The sequence below is a fragment of the Pogona vitticeps genome, chromosome 5, assembly GCF_051106095.1.
Source record: "Pogona vitticeps strain Pit_001003342236 chromosome 5, PviZW2.1, whole genome shotgun sequence".
Taxonomy (NCBI): domain Eukaryota; kingdom Metazoa; phylum Chordata; class Lepidosauria; order Squamata; family Agamidae; genus Pogona; species Pogona vitticeps.
The window spans coordinates 139,853,725-139,870,252 of record NC_135787.1 but is presented as its reverse complement, the minus strand read 5'-3'; the positions used below and the strand labels follow the sequence as shown (position 1 = coordinate 139,870,252).

At 40.6% G+C, this 16,528-nt stretch overlaps 1 protein-coding gene across 6 annotated transcripts in view; it reads left to right on the top strand.

Annotated features, from left to right (window-relative positions):
* SLC38A1 (solute carrier family 38 member 1) overlaps nucleotides 1-15,937 on the top strand; it is a 68,356-nt gene extending 52,419 nt beyond the window's left edge. For all 6 annotated transcript variants that reach the window (XM_020795515.3, XM_020795516.3, XM_020795519.3 and 3 more), the window contains 8 exons: nucleotides 1,985-2,043; nucleotides 4,403-4,537; nucleotides 6,219-6,298; nucleotides 7,530-7,630; nucleotides 8,328-8,446; nucleotides 11,309-11,450; nucleotides 11,559-11,656; nucleotides 13,315-15,937. In XM_020795515.3, coding sequence (XP_020651174.1) covers nucleotides 1,985-2,043; nucleotides 4,403-4,537; nucleotides 6,219-6,298; nucleotides 7,530-7,630; nucleotides 8,328-8,446; nucleotides 11,309-11,450; nucleotides 11,559-11,656; nucleotides 13,315-13,407 — 827 coding nt within the window. In that variant the 3' untranslated portion in view covers nucleotides 13,408-15,937. The remainder of the gene's footprint in view (nucleotides 1-1,984; nucleotides 2,044-4,402; nucleotides 4,538-6,218; nucleotides 6,299-7,529; nucleotides 7,631-8,327; nucleotides 8,447-11,308; nucleotides 11,451-11,558; nucleotides 11,657-13,314) is intronic.
* The last annotated feature ends 591 nt before the right edge of the window (nucleotides 15,938-16,528 follow it).

The following is a 16,528-nucleotide window of genomic DNA, read 5'->3' as shown; positions in this document are numbered from 1 at the left end:
CTAGGCATGGGATTTTTGGAATTTGTGGACTACAGCCCCCAGAGGTCTGCAGAAATTTCCATGGCCAGACTTCTGTATCTTTAATTAAGAAATCAAAGTATTGATACATGTTTTCAAGTTCTTAGCCCAGTCCATTCAGATTCCAGCAGCCATTTTCATACTCTGGAGAAAGCAGGGGCAGTGGTTAGAATGGGATAAACTTCATTGGAGCTATAACGGATTATGGGTCTGTAGTTTTTGTTTGTTTTTATAGGCTTAAATGTAGAGTCTAGTGGGCAGGCACTACCACACCCATAATCTCTTGCAGCTCTTGTAGTCCTGCTTAGCTCCACAGGATGAAAATGGTTGCTAGAGTCTGAATTCATTAGCTTAAGAGCACCTGTCAGGACTTTGATTTCTTCATCAAAACCCTCAGAAATCTGGATGGGGGAATTCATGCAGACTTTTGGGGACTGTACTCCATGAATTCTGAAATTCCATGTTGCCAGAACTCTTTATCTGTAAAATGGACTTGGGCAGGACAGCTCTTCAAATAGAAGATGTTTTGAAATAGAAAACTATATTCCGTAAAGTAGAATGCTTTAACCTGTTGAAGATGGTTCAGAAGATTTAGCTGGTATAGAAGGCAGCTGCTTTGTTGCTTTTGAGACCCAGTAATTGGAACATGGAATGCTGATTTTGTATTCATTGTGTTGTATTGATTTTAGTTGCCAGTGCACATCTGGGGCCCCTTCTGATTACCATGAGTCAAAACTAAGTTATTTGAAAACTTGCTTGGACTCCTACAAGCTTGTCTTGCTGCTACGATTTGTTTCTGAGACTATTCTCTTAGCCTTATTAATCCTTACTTTAACTGTTTAGAACCTTGATATTTGGTAGAATGTCTCTCTCACAAAATAGCTACCCATCTCACCCATTCCTTACATCATTGATGTCCCAAGAACTGTGCAATAACCAACCTTTTTCAGCCATGACTCCTCCTCTCTGGAATAAGATTCATACAGAGATGTGTCAGGCACCATCCCTCTTAGTTTTTAGAAAGCTAATTAGGACAGAATTATATAAAGCTGCCTTCTACTAATTAATATTGACCTGAGATGCTCAAATAGGTTTTAATTTGTGTATTTCAATTTAAAGATTAAGTTCATTGTTTTTGCTAGCAATAGGGTTTATTGAACTTTATTGCGTATTCATAGTGTTTATTATGCAGTGTTTCTTATTGTATGATTTTATTGTATACTTTGTAAACCACTCCAAGACAGATAGCACTAATGGGTTGGTATAGAAGTGAAAAAATACCTATCTACCTACCCACCTATATACTTTGGATCACATTCCAATGGAAGTTTTGCTTAGATTTATTTTGTGTTTTTAAACTGGTTTTAAAGGCCTGGTTGTTTACACTTGCTTTTATGCAATCTATTTGATGCTGACAATGATTTTTAATTAACTTTTAAAATTCTCACTGCCTTTTTTCCTTAATTGTTGCTGGTTTTAGATGAGGTCATAAGAATATGGATATTATGGTTGTTATGGGTTTTTCGGGCTCTTTGGCCATGTTCTGAAGGTTGTTCTTCCTGATGTTTCTCCAGTCTCTGTGGCCGGCATCTTCAGAGGACTGGAGTAGGAACTCTGTCCATGCTCTGTATGGAGTAGAGTTCTTACTCCAGTCCTCTGAAGATGCCGGCCACAGAAACTGGTGAAACGTCAGGAAGAGCAACCTTCAGAACATGGCCAAAGAGCCCGAAAAACCCACAACGACCATTAGATACCGGCTATGACAGCCTTCGTGAATACAATATGGATATTGTTATTTTGTTTTTTTATCACAATATTCTTATAAACCACTTTTACATAAACAGTATCTCTTAAAGTTTGTATAAAAGTCTTAAATGAACTTAACTCAGAGCTGTAAATTATTTGATTAAGTGAGCAAGTAAATGTGATGACCGAATTAATTATTTGTCCTTCAAAATTTTCTCAGGGTATCTTGGCTACACTAGTGGATTTTCCCTGACTTGCATGGTGTTTTTTCTCATAGTGGTAAGTTTTGCTAGATATTTCACATAGATTTAAGGCTTTCCCTTCTAATGTTTACAATTGTGGCTCCTCTCCTTTCTCTATTAAAATGGTCCATGCTCAGAAAATTATTATAACTAGTGGACACCTGGGGGGTTCAGGAGATTTTCTTGCTGCTTTGGCTGGTGCTTCTGTCAAAGCCTTGAGCTGCAGGTAGGATGTAACTATGACTTGGGTATTTGACATGGTTGCTCCTAAGCATCCCCTTTCACTTTGGCACAATGGTATACAGTGCATCTGAAGGCAGTGAAGAAAAAGACCATAATCTGACAAACAGAAATTATAGCCAGGGATAATGATCAAGCCTGTTTTCTGGCAAAGAAGATAGCAAACAATGTCTTTTCCACCACCATTGCATTCTTATACTGCACAGCTTTTTCATATAGTTTGTGGACTTTTAAATGTGGATCCAAACAACTATTTAATTGAACGTTGCTTGTTATGATCCATCACAACCTTAGACCCCTTAGAGCAGTGGTCCCCAACCTTGGGCCTCCAGATGTTCTTGGACTTCAACTCCCAGAAATCCTGGCCAGCAGAGGTGGTGGTGAAGGCTTCTGGGAGTTGTAGTCGAAGAACATCTGGAGGCCCAAGGTTGGGGACCACTGCCTAAGAGGATATGAGTCAAGCACTGAAGGTGTCATAAACACAACAGTGTTCTGTTCTGGTGGGTGAATTTCAGTGGTTGAAGCCTCAGGATATAGACAGAATGTTATGCTCTATCTGTGTTATGAGTTCTGTTCTTGATCCATGCCACTCGCATAACTATAGTTGATAGCTTGAGTATATGGATCCGAAAAGTGTTCAGTGCTTCTCCAATAACAAGCCAGTACTCCCTTCTAAAAATGACAGCGACTTGGTGTCTTCTGAAGAAGCTGGGGCTGGATTCTGAGGATGTACATAATTTTAGACTAAAGCAAATTATGCATTTGGAGCAAAATGGGCCTTGAGTTTGGATCGTATTCACTGTCTGGCCCATGTTAATTATGTTTTAGGCCTGTTTTTACAGTAGAGGGACCCCTTTGGATCTTTGTGGAATGGCCTTTGCCAGAAGAAAGACTAATGGAGTGCATAGTTGGTTCTCCTGAGTCTTTCAGAGGCTTTCAATTTCTTTGCCCATGGTATCCTTCTAAGGAGGTTGGTAGCATTGGGTAATAGGACTACTTCAGGGAATATTGTACTTCTTCATGAAGATTCTGGCTTGGCATTCCTCAGAGTTCTGTTTAGTCTATTATCCTTTTTAACATCTACATGAAGCTGTTAGGAGATATTGTCCAGAGGGATAGAACGAGGTATACTCAGCTTAGCTCTACTAGGTAGTATCTAATATCTTACTAGATAACCAAGTCTATGTCATGAAATACAGGAAGTAAGTAAATAACCCTGTTAGAGGTACTTGGACTTAGTACTAGTCTGGATGAGAAGGAATAAACTGACACTTAATCCAGACAAGGTTGAACTTCCATTAGCAAGTGGTACATCTTGTTCTGCCTGCCTTAGACGGGGTTGTGTCTCCCCAAAAGAAGGCTATTTGTAGTCTGTGAGTCCTCACAGATCCAGCTCTGTCATTATGTATCTTTTATCAGCTTCAGATAATATTGCAGCTGTATTCCTGACTAGACAAAGACAACCTGGCTGTGTTTATTTATGCACTGGTGGCTTTCTGTGTGTATTATTGTGATCTCTTCCATCACACACTGCCTTTAAAGACAGGTGAGAAGCTTCAGTTGCTGCAGAAAAAAACAGGGTGTTCACTGCCATTCCAAGCATATTAGTCCAGTGCGTTGTCAACCACATTGGTTACTGGTCAGTTTCCGGGCCCAGTTCAAACCATAGGTTGTAGCTTTAAAGTTCTAAACAACATAGGACCAGCCTGTCCAAAACAGTGCCTACATTTGTATGTTCCCCTCTGATTATTAAAAATCATCCATGAATACTCTTGGGGAGGGGCTGTCAGTCACAATGGGGCAAAAAGCATGTATCAAAGAGAATTCCCCATGGTTTCAACTTCTAGAATGCCCTTCCTAGGGAGATATGCTTGGAATCCTCAATGTGGACAGTACACTAAGACCTTCCTCTTTTGACAGGCGTTTAGTCTTTAATGTGTTGCATATCTTATCTGTTTTATTTTTGAATTGTTAATATCTTAGCATTTTAATATTGTAATCACCTGTATTATTGCTCTGGATATTTACTGTACTGATTACTTTGTGGTTCTTTGATGGTAAACCAATCTGAGAGCTTTGCCAGTTGGATGATGTATAAATTTAATAAACAAACAAATGAATAGTTTAATAACTTTGTATTCTGCGTATAATTCCAGGTTATCTACAAGAAATTTCAACTTCCCTGTCCTCTTCAGGACACAAGTGCAAATACAACAGATTCCACAATTTCAAACTCTAGTTTAGCCTATAAAGATATGTGCACGCCCAAGTATGTGACCATTAATTCTAAGGTATGCTTCTTTCTACAGTATCTTGTCATTTCAGCCCATTTTATAGGCATTTAAAGATGACAAAAGAAAGTAATTGTTTTCCAGTTAGAACAGTCCCCGCTTTCTTGTTTTGGAGAAGTTTTAGAGAATTTTTAAATCTTAATAAAACTTCAGGACCAGAGTGTAAAAACGGATAGTCTCTAAAGAGGTCTTTCTGCTGATGGATCTGCTCTTTTTCAACAAAACCAGAAAAGGATTATCACTTCCCCCCCCCCCCACTTCCCAATCACAGTTCCTCATGTATCCTCAGAACCTGCTTAAGATGAACTGGGAAAATCTTTAGAACAAATTTTTAGAGGGCAAAGAAGACCACAGGAGGAATTGAGGAAGAGAGGAAAGAAGTTGTGTTGCACTAGCAGGCAACCTCTAGTGCATTGGTTCCTGACTTTGGGTTTCCAGATGTTTTTGGACTGAAACTCCAAGAAGCCTTCGAAACTAGCTCTGCTGACCAGGGTTTCTGGGGGTTGTAGTCCAAGAACATCTGGGGACCCAAGGTTGGGAAACATTGCTCTAGCAGAGCATTAGATTTAACCTATATTGAGTGAGTTTAATGTTACTCTGTGAATGTTTCTGAATGACAGTAGATCTCCATGCTATGGTTGCAGATTGTGTCCTGAGTGACCTTTTTGAGTATTTTCCATAATAAAATGATGAAGAAGAAAAAGCTGTCTGGTCCTTACACAAAAGGACTGGTCCACTGATGGCTGTATCTAACCATTTGGCATAGCCTTAATTTTTCTAAGGTGGATATCTTTTCCTTAATGAGTCAACTACATCTACTCTCAAACTCTCCTTACATGGGGGTTGTCATGCCAATATATGCTTCGGTTGCTACTCAAAAAGGAGCTATATGCCTCCACACAAGGTGAAGGTGAATGTGCTGGGTGATTCAAATCTTTTGTTTACAAAGATGCAAAAAGACTATGGAACACCCTCCCAATTGAGATTCATCTGGCGCTGATGACATTTTGGTGCCAGGTCAACACCTTCCTGTTCCAGAAGGCTTTTAATTAAAATAGCATCAACTGTGGGTCCTGATGGAAATTTTTAGAGTATATATTTTAGTTGTGTTTTAGTTGTATTTGGGTAATGTGGGTGGCATATAAATAAAATAAATAAATAAAATAAAATAAATTTAAAAAGACAATTGGCACTACACTACCTGAGGTGAAACCTTATACCTTAAGCTGATTCAGCAAGCTAGCTGCTTCCATATTGGGGTACTACTTCAATTTAGATGCTGCAAACAATGATTTTGGGTCAATACTGTTCTTTTTTCACTTCCTCATGTTCTGCAACATTCATTTTGAGGAAGAGTCTTGCTGGATCAAAAGTTTAGCCATTTTTAATATTTTAACAGTCCAATAAAAGAATTAGCCACCATTGGTTTTGGCTTCAGTTGAATATCTTTTCAGTTAGAATGTGTGCATCTCTCATTCCAACCCCACTATATGATGGTGCTTTTAGCCTATATTGAATTGCTGCACCAGGTACCCCCTCCACGCTTCTTAAAAGGTTTGTAGTTCTATTTGAAGTCTGGGGATGGGGATCAAATTCATATCTCCCAAAACAAATTTCTTAATGACATTGGGGGAAAATATTATCTCTTCTCACACTAAGTTTAACTTTTGTTTCTAAACAGACTGTGTATGCATTACCTACCATTGCCTTTGCATTTGTGTGCCACCCCTCCGTCCTTCCAATCTACAGTGAACTTAAAGAGTAAGAGACTTTTTATTGGTTTATGGCAAAAGTGCCTCTTCATCTGCAGAATGCTGGTTCTGAATTCTGTCCTCTACTTCTTTTGCTGCTCAAAGTAAAGAAAAAAAAATGAGAAAGCAGCAGGACCCTCTTGACATGTATAATAATGATGATGATGTGGTCTCAAGTCAGTTCGGATTTACGGCGACCCTTTTCAGGGTTTTCCAGGTAGAGAGTACTCAGAAGTGGTTTTACCATTCCCTTCTGCTGGGGGCATTTTGGGACTATGCAGCTTTCTCAGGGCCACACAATCTGGCTCTACTCCCAGGAAGCACAGTGGAAATTCGAATTCCCAACCCCGGGCTTTGCAACCAGATACATAATCCACTGAGCTCTCCAGCCAGCTATGTGCCATATATAAGCAAACATTAACTCCCAGACTACTCCATGGAAGCTCACATACGTTTTGTTATCTTTTGGGCAACAGTTGAAGATCTGTGCCAGTTATCTAAAATAGGCCTGGTCAGTTTTAGCGGCAATTGAGGGAAGGTCTAATTCAGCTCTGAGATGAGCCAAGGGAATCCTGGAGGGGAGTCCCAATATCAGCCTCGTGAATTTATTCTGCAAAATTTCCAGTTTTGTTCTCACAAGTGATTTTTGTTTTTTTAATTTTTAATATGTAGTGAAATCTTGCCAACCAGTACAGTATAGCCTCTGCTTCTTTAAGTTTAGACACTTTATTAAATTTTGCAGTTTTATATATGTAACCCAGTTTTAGAAGATTGGTAGGTAGATAGGTAAGCAGCACTCAAGTGTAAAAAATAAATACATATGGAAAATGTTAATGTGAACTACTCTATATGAGGAGATGTAGAACAGTTGCACAGTCCCTCATCACAAGAATCACTATATACTAATGTCCACGTTGTGCCAGTATGTGCTTATATGCTTCTGAGTATATATTCAGAGGATGCTGTGAATCAGCTCTTAGTCATTATCCTCTGGAGAAGAGCTTGGAAATCTGACCTTTTTTTGGACTAAGCAATATTTCCAAGCTCTGATTTGGAGAAAATTAAATAACTAGTAGACGACTGTTAGGTCCAAGCCATGCTCTTCCATCTCTGCTCTCAAAGGTCCCAGTATTCTTCAGTATTACTGTCAAGTGTAGTTGTGTTAAAGTACATTGTCTACTATGTATATTTAAGTGTAGTACCGATTAATCATCTGCTTTCTTTCTCTCCTTTTTTTGCAGTCGTTCCCAGAAAAAAATGCAGTTGGTTTCAAAAATCTCTTTCTTTGCCATGTTTGTCATGTACTTCTTGACCGCAATTTTTGGCTATTTAACATTTTATGGTATGTAACAAATTTTTGCCAATGCATGTCAAAATTTAGGTAGCTTTGTTTGCCTTACTGCATTTTTTGAATTAGCCTCCCCTCAGCCGGAGGGCTGAAATAAATTTTAAAAGAGTTGCAATCCATTCATTTTTGTCTCTTGTCACTTCTCACTGGTATTTCACTGAAGGATTTTGTTGAGAACGTCATTGTTTAGAATCATCTTGTACCTTAGTAATTTAAGTATAGTCAACACAATATTTTATTATATTTAACTGTCATTATGTCCTAAATAATCATGATACAGTAGATCTGTTTGTAAAATTTTGCCATTTTGTATATATCATAGTGACTAGTTGTTTTAAAGTGGACCTGAGGCAAATGCTGTGAGTTAAGGATTTTTGTGTGGGCTGTCATTCAAGACGAAACAGATTAGCAGTCCACACCACAAGTAATCTCCACTTGGAAGTGAGCTTCCACTGAATTCAGTCAGGCTCATGTCCAAGCGTATGTGTATCAGCTTTTAGCCTCAATCTGAATGGCAGAAATCAGTGGAGTGTGGTTAAACATGCTGTTTCCAGTCCTGCTTCCTTCACTGCCAGCTCTATTGTCCGCAAATTAATCACTTTTTTGTTTGAGGTGGCTATTGCTAAGTGGCAGCTTTTGTGAATTAATTCCTTTAATGGTTGGAACAACCCTCTCCTTGTGCTCCTTGCAGAAAATGTACAGTCAGATCTGCTTCACAAGTATCAAAGTAAAGATGACATCCTAGTCTTAACAGTTCGTGTCGCCGTCATTGTCGCAGTCATACTCACAGTCCCGGTGTTGTTTTTCACTGTAAGTTAGCTTCTCTTGTCCATTTGTAACTATGCTTCCAAATCTATGGTATGAATACCAGATCCTTATTACTCCCTTGTTTTAGTTGGGGTTTTTTTAGTTGTTGTTTTTTCCTGCTGAGAATGGACTACTGTTTAGCATCAGCCCCCAACTTCTAAAAATCCAGATAAAAGATAGCAGTTCCTAAACTACTTTTTAATGTCTTAGACAATGTGATTAAGAACTGCAATAGCTTCCCATGGTTTCTATTTCCAGGAATCTCATTTAGAGCTAATCCTTGTTTTTCTCCATAAGGAGTATCTTCCAGTTCAGGCCCAAAGAGCAATTCACTCAAAATGGTCCCCTTTCCCTTTGACCAAAGGAAACAAATTCTTCATCTCAGATTGACTTGGCTGACAAGCATACACACTGTGGGGCTACAACTAGTGATGTACTGGTAAATCTCATATAGCTGTGTTTTCAAAATTTCCTGCATCAAGGGGAACTACTTCCGGCACTTTTAATCAGTAGGAGTAGGTCTGCCATAAAGCTAGTGGCCAGAATCCTGTTGATGATTATGCTTGCATAAAGAAAACCATGTAGGTTTCAGCAGCAAATTTCCACTCATTGATAAGGTGCTGTTGGCATTCCTGAGTACATGCCTGAATGGGCATTCGCCCAAGAATGCAACGGGCTCCTTCATTTTCCTTACATATGTGTAAATCACCAGTACTGATGTTAAGATTCATTTAGCTTGCTGCTCCTAATTGCAGTTCATTGATTAACTGCTGGGGCGCATCTCACTCATGTGCCTGGTCACACCCCTGATTGTGCATCTGAAATATGTTACTGTAGTTTGTCAATTAGCCATAATTAGTGATGCCAGGTTACTTAAACCTAATGCATACATAATTTGAATGCTGTCTGATGAGTCTTAATTACACAGTACCAAATCAACCCAAAATACTGTGCATTGTAATAGGGATAGGACACAATAAAATATTGTTGCTGAAAAATTATTTTTCTGTCTCCCTCCCCCACCCAAACACACACAACAGATACTGTGAGGACTGCAGCTAGACTTAGAGGAAGAAGGACACCTAGGTGGGTGTAGGGGAGACCAAAGGATGTCAGCATCCTTGCTCATCAATGTGTCCTAACATTTAACTTTTCAAGCTCTGCCTTACATGGCTATGGCTGCAACTAATACTTTGCCCATCTCTTCCTCTTGCAAACCTTATTATGGAATTACCTGCCTTCCCATTTTATGAGAGTCCTCATTTGCTCAGTTTTTTCAATCCATGTACATTAATATGTATTCAGTCTCCCCTTCTGCATCACACCTGCCTGCACTTTGCATGGGTCTTTCATCCAGTTAGATGGTGAATATACTCAAAAGGCCAAGAACACTTAGTTTGTGCAGAATTTCTCCCAGCCCTCATGTCACATTGTGCTTGATCTTAGAAGAACAGCTTCCTGTAATACTGAAAAACTGAAAAATACTGCAGAAAAACATTCTAGAATCCTTGCTTGAGGGTGCAAATAGATGTGTAATTGGCCCACTGTTTGGTCCAATGAGGGGACGGGTTGGTTCACTCTTTTTCTGGCAGTTACACAGTATGACCACTGGAGCAAACCAAATTGCCCCCCAAGTGCTTATGCCTGAAATTTTCTGAGCCCCTATCAGAGGCTTCTACTTTTGAGGGGATGGGGAGGATAGCTCTGGTTTGGTCAGTTTCCAGCATGTGTGATCACTGGGAACAGACTAAAAGCAAGCCTTCTTGCTGTGAAGGCTTTTTTTCAGTTGGAACTTTCATTATCCTGAAGTGGCTTAATAAGTGAGGCACTTCAGGATATTGGCAAATTGAACACTTCCTCTGCTCTTTGGCGGAGGTTCAGAGGAAGTAGTTTTTATTTGTTTGTTTTTAAATACTGTGATAGACCATCACTGATGCACTGCATCAGTTTTTTAAAAAATTTAAAAAATATATTTCATTGCCTTGTCTGAAGGGCCAAATGTACCTATTATGCCATTTGGATGTGAGGATCATATCAGATGGCATATTGCACCTCCACCTGACCCCATTAGCCACTCCAAAAAAGCCGTTTGATTACATCCTAAATCTGTTCAAAGTTGGTGGTCCCCTATGAGGTAACGCAGAAGATCAAGCTAGGAATGGAAACAGATTATATGGGAAGCAGGACTGCTGGCCCTGCAGCCACATCCCCATTGGCCTTCCTCACCACTTTGTACATGTTGGGGGCAGAAGCTTATAGGAGAAATCTGCTTTGTATTCTTCCTTGACTTCAGTCAGAGTTGATGAAAGGACACAGTGGAGGTCATTCCTTTATAGGGCTACCGTAAATCAGAGGTGACTTGATGACACATAACAATAATAACAAAATACAGGATCCTCCAGGGGAGATGCAGGTCTTAATTCCTGTGTAAGGATTGTTCCACACCACAAATAGCCCACAGAAAACAGTAAAATAATTCATCCTTCTCCTTTCATATTGGAGTCTTCGCAGGGTATCTTAATTTGCTAAGCTCTGTGAGAGAAAGGCTGGCTTTCAAGAGTAGCAGAAGAGTAATTAGTTTTGACACTAGAACAATGTGAGCTTAAAAGCCTGCTACTGAAAAAAAGCATAGCATCTGTAGGAAACTGAGATAATTCTATCTTCCTCTTTCCCTCTCTCTCTCTCTCTCTCTCTTACACACACACACACACACTCACACAATCAAATACTACCATAATTCCTCCAGAATGACTTGAGAGTCAAACAAAATCTAAGTGCAAGATATAAAACCAAAAGATTATTCACAATAAAGTTGGCTGTCCCATGCAAGTTTTTCCTGACAGATATCTTTTTCTTTTCCTACAGGTGCGCTCTTCTATATTTGAGCTCGCTAGAAAAACCAAATTTAATCTGTGCCGTCACGTTGTGATTACGTTGATCCTTTTGATGATCATTAACCTGTTAGTTATTTTCATACCTTCCATGAAGGATATTTTTGGAGTTGTAGGTACAGTATTTTAATTACATTTGATTAAGAAAGTCTTCCCTTCCACCCCTTTTCTGTCATGCTTAACCTTGTCTAGCATAACAAAATCCATGTGTTTGATTTTTATAGGAGTAACTTCTGCCAACATGCTCATATTTATCCTGCCGTCATCCCTGTATTTAAAAATCACCCACCAGGATGGATCAATACAAGTACAGCGGATTTGGGTAAGTTTTCAAAACGAAGGATTCTGAAGCTTTTCCATAGAACTCACCACCAACTCCATCTTTATACCAAACTGTATGTACCAATGTGTAATAGAGAAAATTTTAAAAAATTCTCATGTTCCAGAGCTCTGTGTGTGCTCCCACTGGCATAGCGTGGGTTGCCAGCACCCGAGGCATGGCAGCCTCCCCCCCAACTTGCTCCTGCCACCGTGCTGCCTTCTGGGCTGCACAGACAGCATGCCTGTAAGGGAAGCCGATCAGGCCTCACCCCCCCCCCCACACACACACACACCCTCACGGCTTGTCCACTTGTTCCGCCACCCTGCCTTCCAGAACTGCATAGACAGCGGGACTGGAAGGGAAGCTGAGCAGAACTTAGCCCCCAACCCCCTCTGCAACCCCCTACCTGCTCCTGAAACTTCTATTTCTCAGTGGCCCCTGTCCCTCTGCAGGTCCTCCTGTCAGCTGGGCTGCAGGTGAGGGGGGGGAGGCAGTAGGCCCTTGGCTCCTGGAAGGGAAGCCTGGCCTCCTGGCTCTGAAAATTGCCACCACCACTCTCGAGGAGAAGGTAAGAGCCCCTGCAGAGGCTTGGACTCCTTTGCATGCCCTAAACAAATTGTGTCCAGGGCAGTCAGCCCTGTGCCTCCCCGCACCCCACCCAGAATATGCCACTGTGTGCTCTAGGTCATCAATTGATTGTTCTATGAGCTGTTTTCCTCAGTCAGTGGAAGAGTAGGGAATCCATGCATGCTGACAAAGAATGTATCTTGGCATCTCAGAATCTGCTGCAAGATATTGTTGGATCAAAATGTTTGTACTATGATGGACTAGATTTTTAGGAGATGCCCTCCTTTGCAATTCTGCAGAGTCCATTCTGATTTAGCAAAATCTGGCTAAGGAAGGAAGATATTGCCCATGTTTCTATTGCCATTCATACTTGGCCGAAGGGGAAATGATAAAGACCCTCTTAACTCTATTGTTGTACGTCCTACAGATGTGAAATCAGTGTGTACAATCAATAACCCTCTCCGGGCATTTAAAGTCAGAATGGAGCCACATTTCCCCATTATTGTATTCCTGTTGAAGAGTGGGGAGGAAGGCCAGTGGGGATGTGGGAGCCATCAGTCATGATTAGAGATGGGCATGAACCACCACCCATAATGTCATAGTAGCTGACATCCTGCTTTTTAAAAGAGTAAGCCACACAGCAGTAGACATATTGAATCAGTGGGGATTTGGTGAGTCAACATGTCTATAAGTTCCATTGATTCAAATGGGCCTACTCTGATTGCAACTTACTTTAGCATAATAGGACATACAGACATGCTGACCACAAAATCTCCACTGATTCCATGGGTCTACTCTACTGTGACTTCATTTGCCCCTTTCAAAAAGGCCTAAGGTTGTTCTGTGTTTCACTACTTCTTCAGTTAAAGACATCACTTGAGCTAAAATTTAGTTGCTTTCTAAGGCTTTAACTCTAGTATGGGATGCAGGTATTCATGAATATCTAGTAAAATCACTAATTCCCTAGTCACATTTTGGTTTTCTCTGCTTTTACTATTGAGAGGGTTCTGCTTAGTTTTGAGACCCATTATTGCATTAATCATACTGAATTCAGTTGTATTAACTGATGTAATTTTCCACTTTGATTCCAGGCATCACTATTTTTGGCTTTAGGAATATTGTTTTCCCTTGTGAGCATTCCTCTTGTCATCTATGACTGGGTACATTCAGGCGACACTGCTTGAAGGCCACTGAGTCACTGAGAACAACATGATTCCACTTTGCTACTCACCAAAATCATCCTCAGCTCATTTTGTCAATATGTCCCAATCTTCATGCATTTCTACATCAAACTGAACAAATGAAATACCAGTAGGATGTGTTTTCCTGTAGGAGAGAGCTGTTTACTGAAGTTCTTTTTACATGCTACTTTCCATGTTCTCAAAAGCTACTGGATCAGTATTAAGTTTAAGATAATGGTCAGCCAATACAGTTCTCTTTAACAATAGGCATTTTGTGTGTTGTAGTTAACACTACAATAGCAGAGAGGGACCCTACTTAGATCATGTGCTTGCAAGTCAATGGCTGAAATCCTGTTCAAGTTGGCAGAACATAAAGTTACACTGGTGGAAGTGTGCAGGAGTTACACCCAGGCAGCCAGCATTGGGCAATTTGATTTTGCAGGTGATCATGTAGTTCACATTGCAGTTGTGCACCATACCTACAGAAGTACTTCATGGTTATTACTTCTGCCCTCATGCAATTTTCCCTACCACTTCCAAAGCTTCATGTTGCACATGCATAGCAGCGGGACATGATTTCAGCCAACACAGTGTATGTTTTAACCAAGATCCACTAACCAGCCTTTACTGATGTAGGTCACCTACTGGACTGAGCTGGTATGGCAGTATTGTCAGTGGATCCATAACTTAGTCTGCCAGATCTTTATCAGTATCAGTAAACCAAGCCTGTGCACAGTTTGGGCTTAGTAGTTCACCACTGTGGGAGTTTTCTCTATGCATTCAATTTTGTTTTCATTCACAACAGTATAACGCATCTGTGTTTTTTTCCAGTAATGGTTTATTTCAAATCAGAATTTGACACCTACTCCCAGAATCATCCAGCTGGGATGACCAATGGCCAGGGGATAATAGGAATAATAGCAAAAAAGTAACTTTTCCAAGCTCTGGTTCAAATACATGATTATATGAAGGTTATAATAGGGCAGATTGCTGTCCATTGTAGACTTGATGGAATTAATCTGGAGCTGCAAAGGCTGTGATTTCTTGGTGAGTGTACAATCCAATAAACTGCTGAAATGTTCTCCTGGAAGATATGTTTTGCTTAGACAATGAGTGAGGAACTTTTGACTCTTTGGCTATTTTGAGTTGCACCTTCCATAATTCCTTGTCATTGACCATGCTGGCTGAGCCTTGTGAGAGCTGAATCCAAAGCACTGGGAGGAATAAAGTTTCCCCATCTCTCACTTAGACTTTGTCCCAGAGGTTAAACTGTGGGAGGCTTCTCTCTGTCACAGTTTGTTATGAAACTGAATAAACTCCAAGGCAAAATCTTCAATAAACAAGGTGCTGGGACGTTTTTAAAGATCCCTGGTCTCATATCCCTCTGTAAGCCTATGATGTGAGGCAGGTAGAAAGCACCACTTCAGAGAAGTGAGGAAGGAGCTCTCAGCTTCATGAGGGATGAAGTAATTCAATAAAGGAAAGGGTCGATGCAAGACAGATGGGCCACCAGCAGTCACATAACTGATAACGTTACAATGTGTGCAACATGACCATTTCGGAAGTAGCAAATGTTCCCTTACATATACTGAATACAGTATTGATATTTTCATCTAGCACTTATTCAGTTTGATAACCAATCTGTTTAATCATCTTACTAAACAGTAAGCAGAATTCTACATGTCATAGGGAGATATGCCGTAAACTGAGCATCTATATACATCCACTTGCAGTTGCCCTTTTGAGACACTCTGTGCAGTCTAGATACAGTAACTGTAATGTATTCTACATGGGGCTACTTTTCAAGGAAACCAAGACACCTAAAAAGGAATGTTTTTGCCTGATTGCTGAGGAGAAAACTAGATAGAACAATAATATTACTTGATCTTAAGACATCTTTATTGGTGGCCAGTTTGCTTATTATGACTTAAGCGAGGTTTATGAGTCTAATTTATTTATCAGCCAAATCCACTCCCTGGATTCAGATCTATAAAATTCTTCCCTGTGAGCTATCCTTTCTGGTCATTTATCTTTCACTAAAATAGACCAAAACACACAGTTTTGCATCTCCCTTCTCTTGCTGTGTTTTAGAGGCTTGCAAGGAGATATACTGTTAACCTTTGAGGGATTGGGCATTATAAAGACGAGTCTCATGTTGCTGAGTTCTTTTTGCTTGATTGTCTTACTTTTGTTTTGTTTCAGCTGATTTCTGGTTTGTTCTGTATTGTGGAGGTGCATGTATATAATTTTTGAGCATCTTCAAAAGGTTTTTAACCACAGAAGTTGGTTTCATCTGTTTAGTATATTGTACTGGAAAACAGAGATTCTAGAATATGACCAGTTCAATCTACCAGGAATTATTTCAGTTTCAAACTCCATGCTTTTTTTACTGCATAATGTCCAGCCAGCTTTGTGTTTTTATTTTACTCAAAAGTGAGTGTGCCCTGCAAACAGAATTGGGAGTGCAGCTCATGAGAAGTCTTCCTTCCCCAACCGTGTGTTCATCCCTGGAACCTCATCCCTACCCTACTGAGCTCGGCCTGCGCCCTGGTTTAACCAGGAGCTCCGAGCGATGAAGCGACATAGGAGAAGGCTAGAGCGTAGGTGGAGGAAGAACCCGACGGATTACAATTGGACAGCTGTCAGGGTCGCAACTAACCTTTACCTGACTAAGGTAAAGGCTGCCTGTAGATCATTCTTCGCTAACCGGATAAGCGAAGCGTCCAACCAGCAGGCGGAGTTATTCCGTATAGTGCGCGACCTATCTGGAACTGGTTCAGGTGATAGGCCTCCCCCTAGTTTTTCCCCTGACCAGTTTGCAGCCTTTTTTAAATCTAAAGTGGAGGCCATCCGCCGGGAGCTCTCTCCGTTTTTAAAAACAGTGAGTCGAGCAGAGATGTCCAGCACTCCATCTTACCCAGTGACTTTCGATTCTTTTCAGCCTGTAACGCCTGATTCCGTTTCCAGGGTGCTTGACCGCTGCCGAGCCACCACCTCCTCCTTGGACCCTTGCCCGGCCTGGTTAATCAAAGCAGCCAGGCCGATAACAACAGAATGGGCCACAGTAATAATAAATGAGTCTTTCCTTGAGGGTAGATTTCCATCCGCCCTCAAGGAGACACTC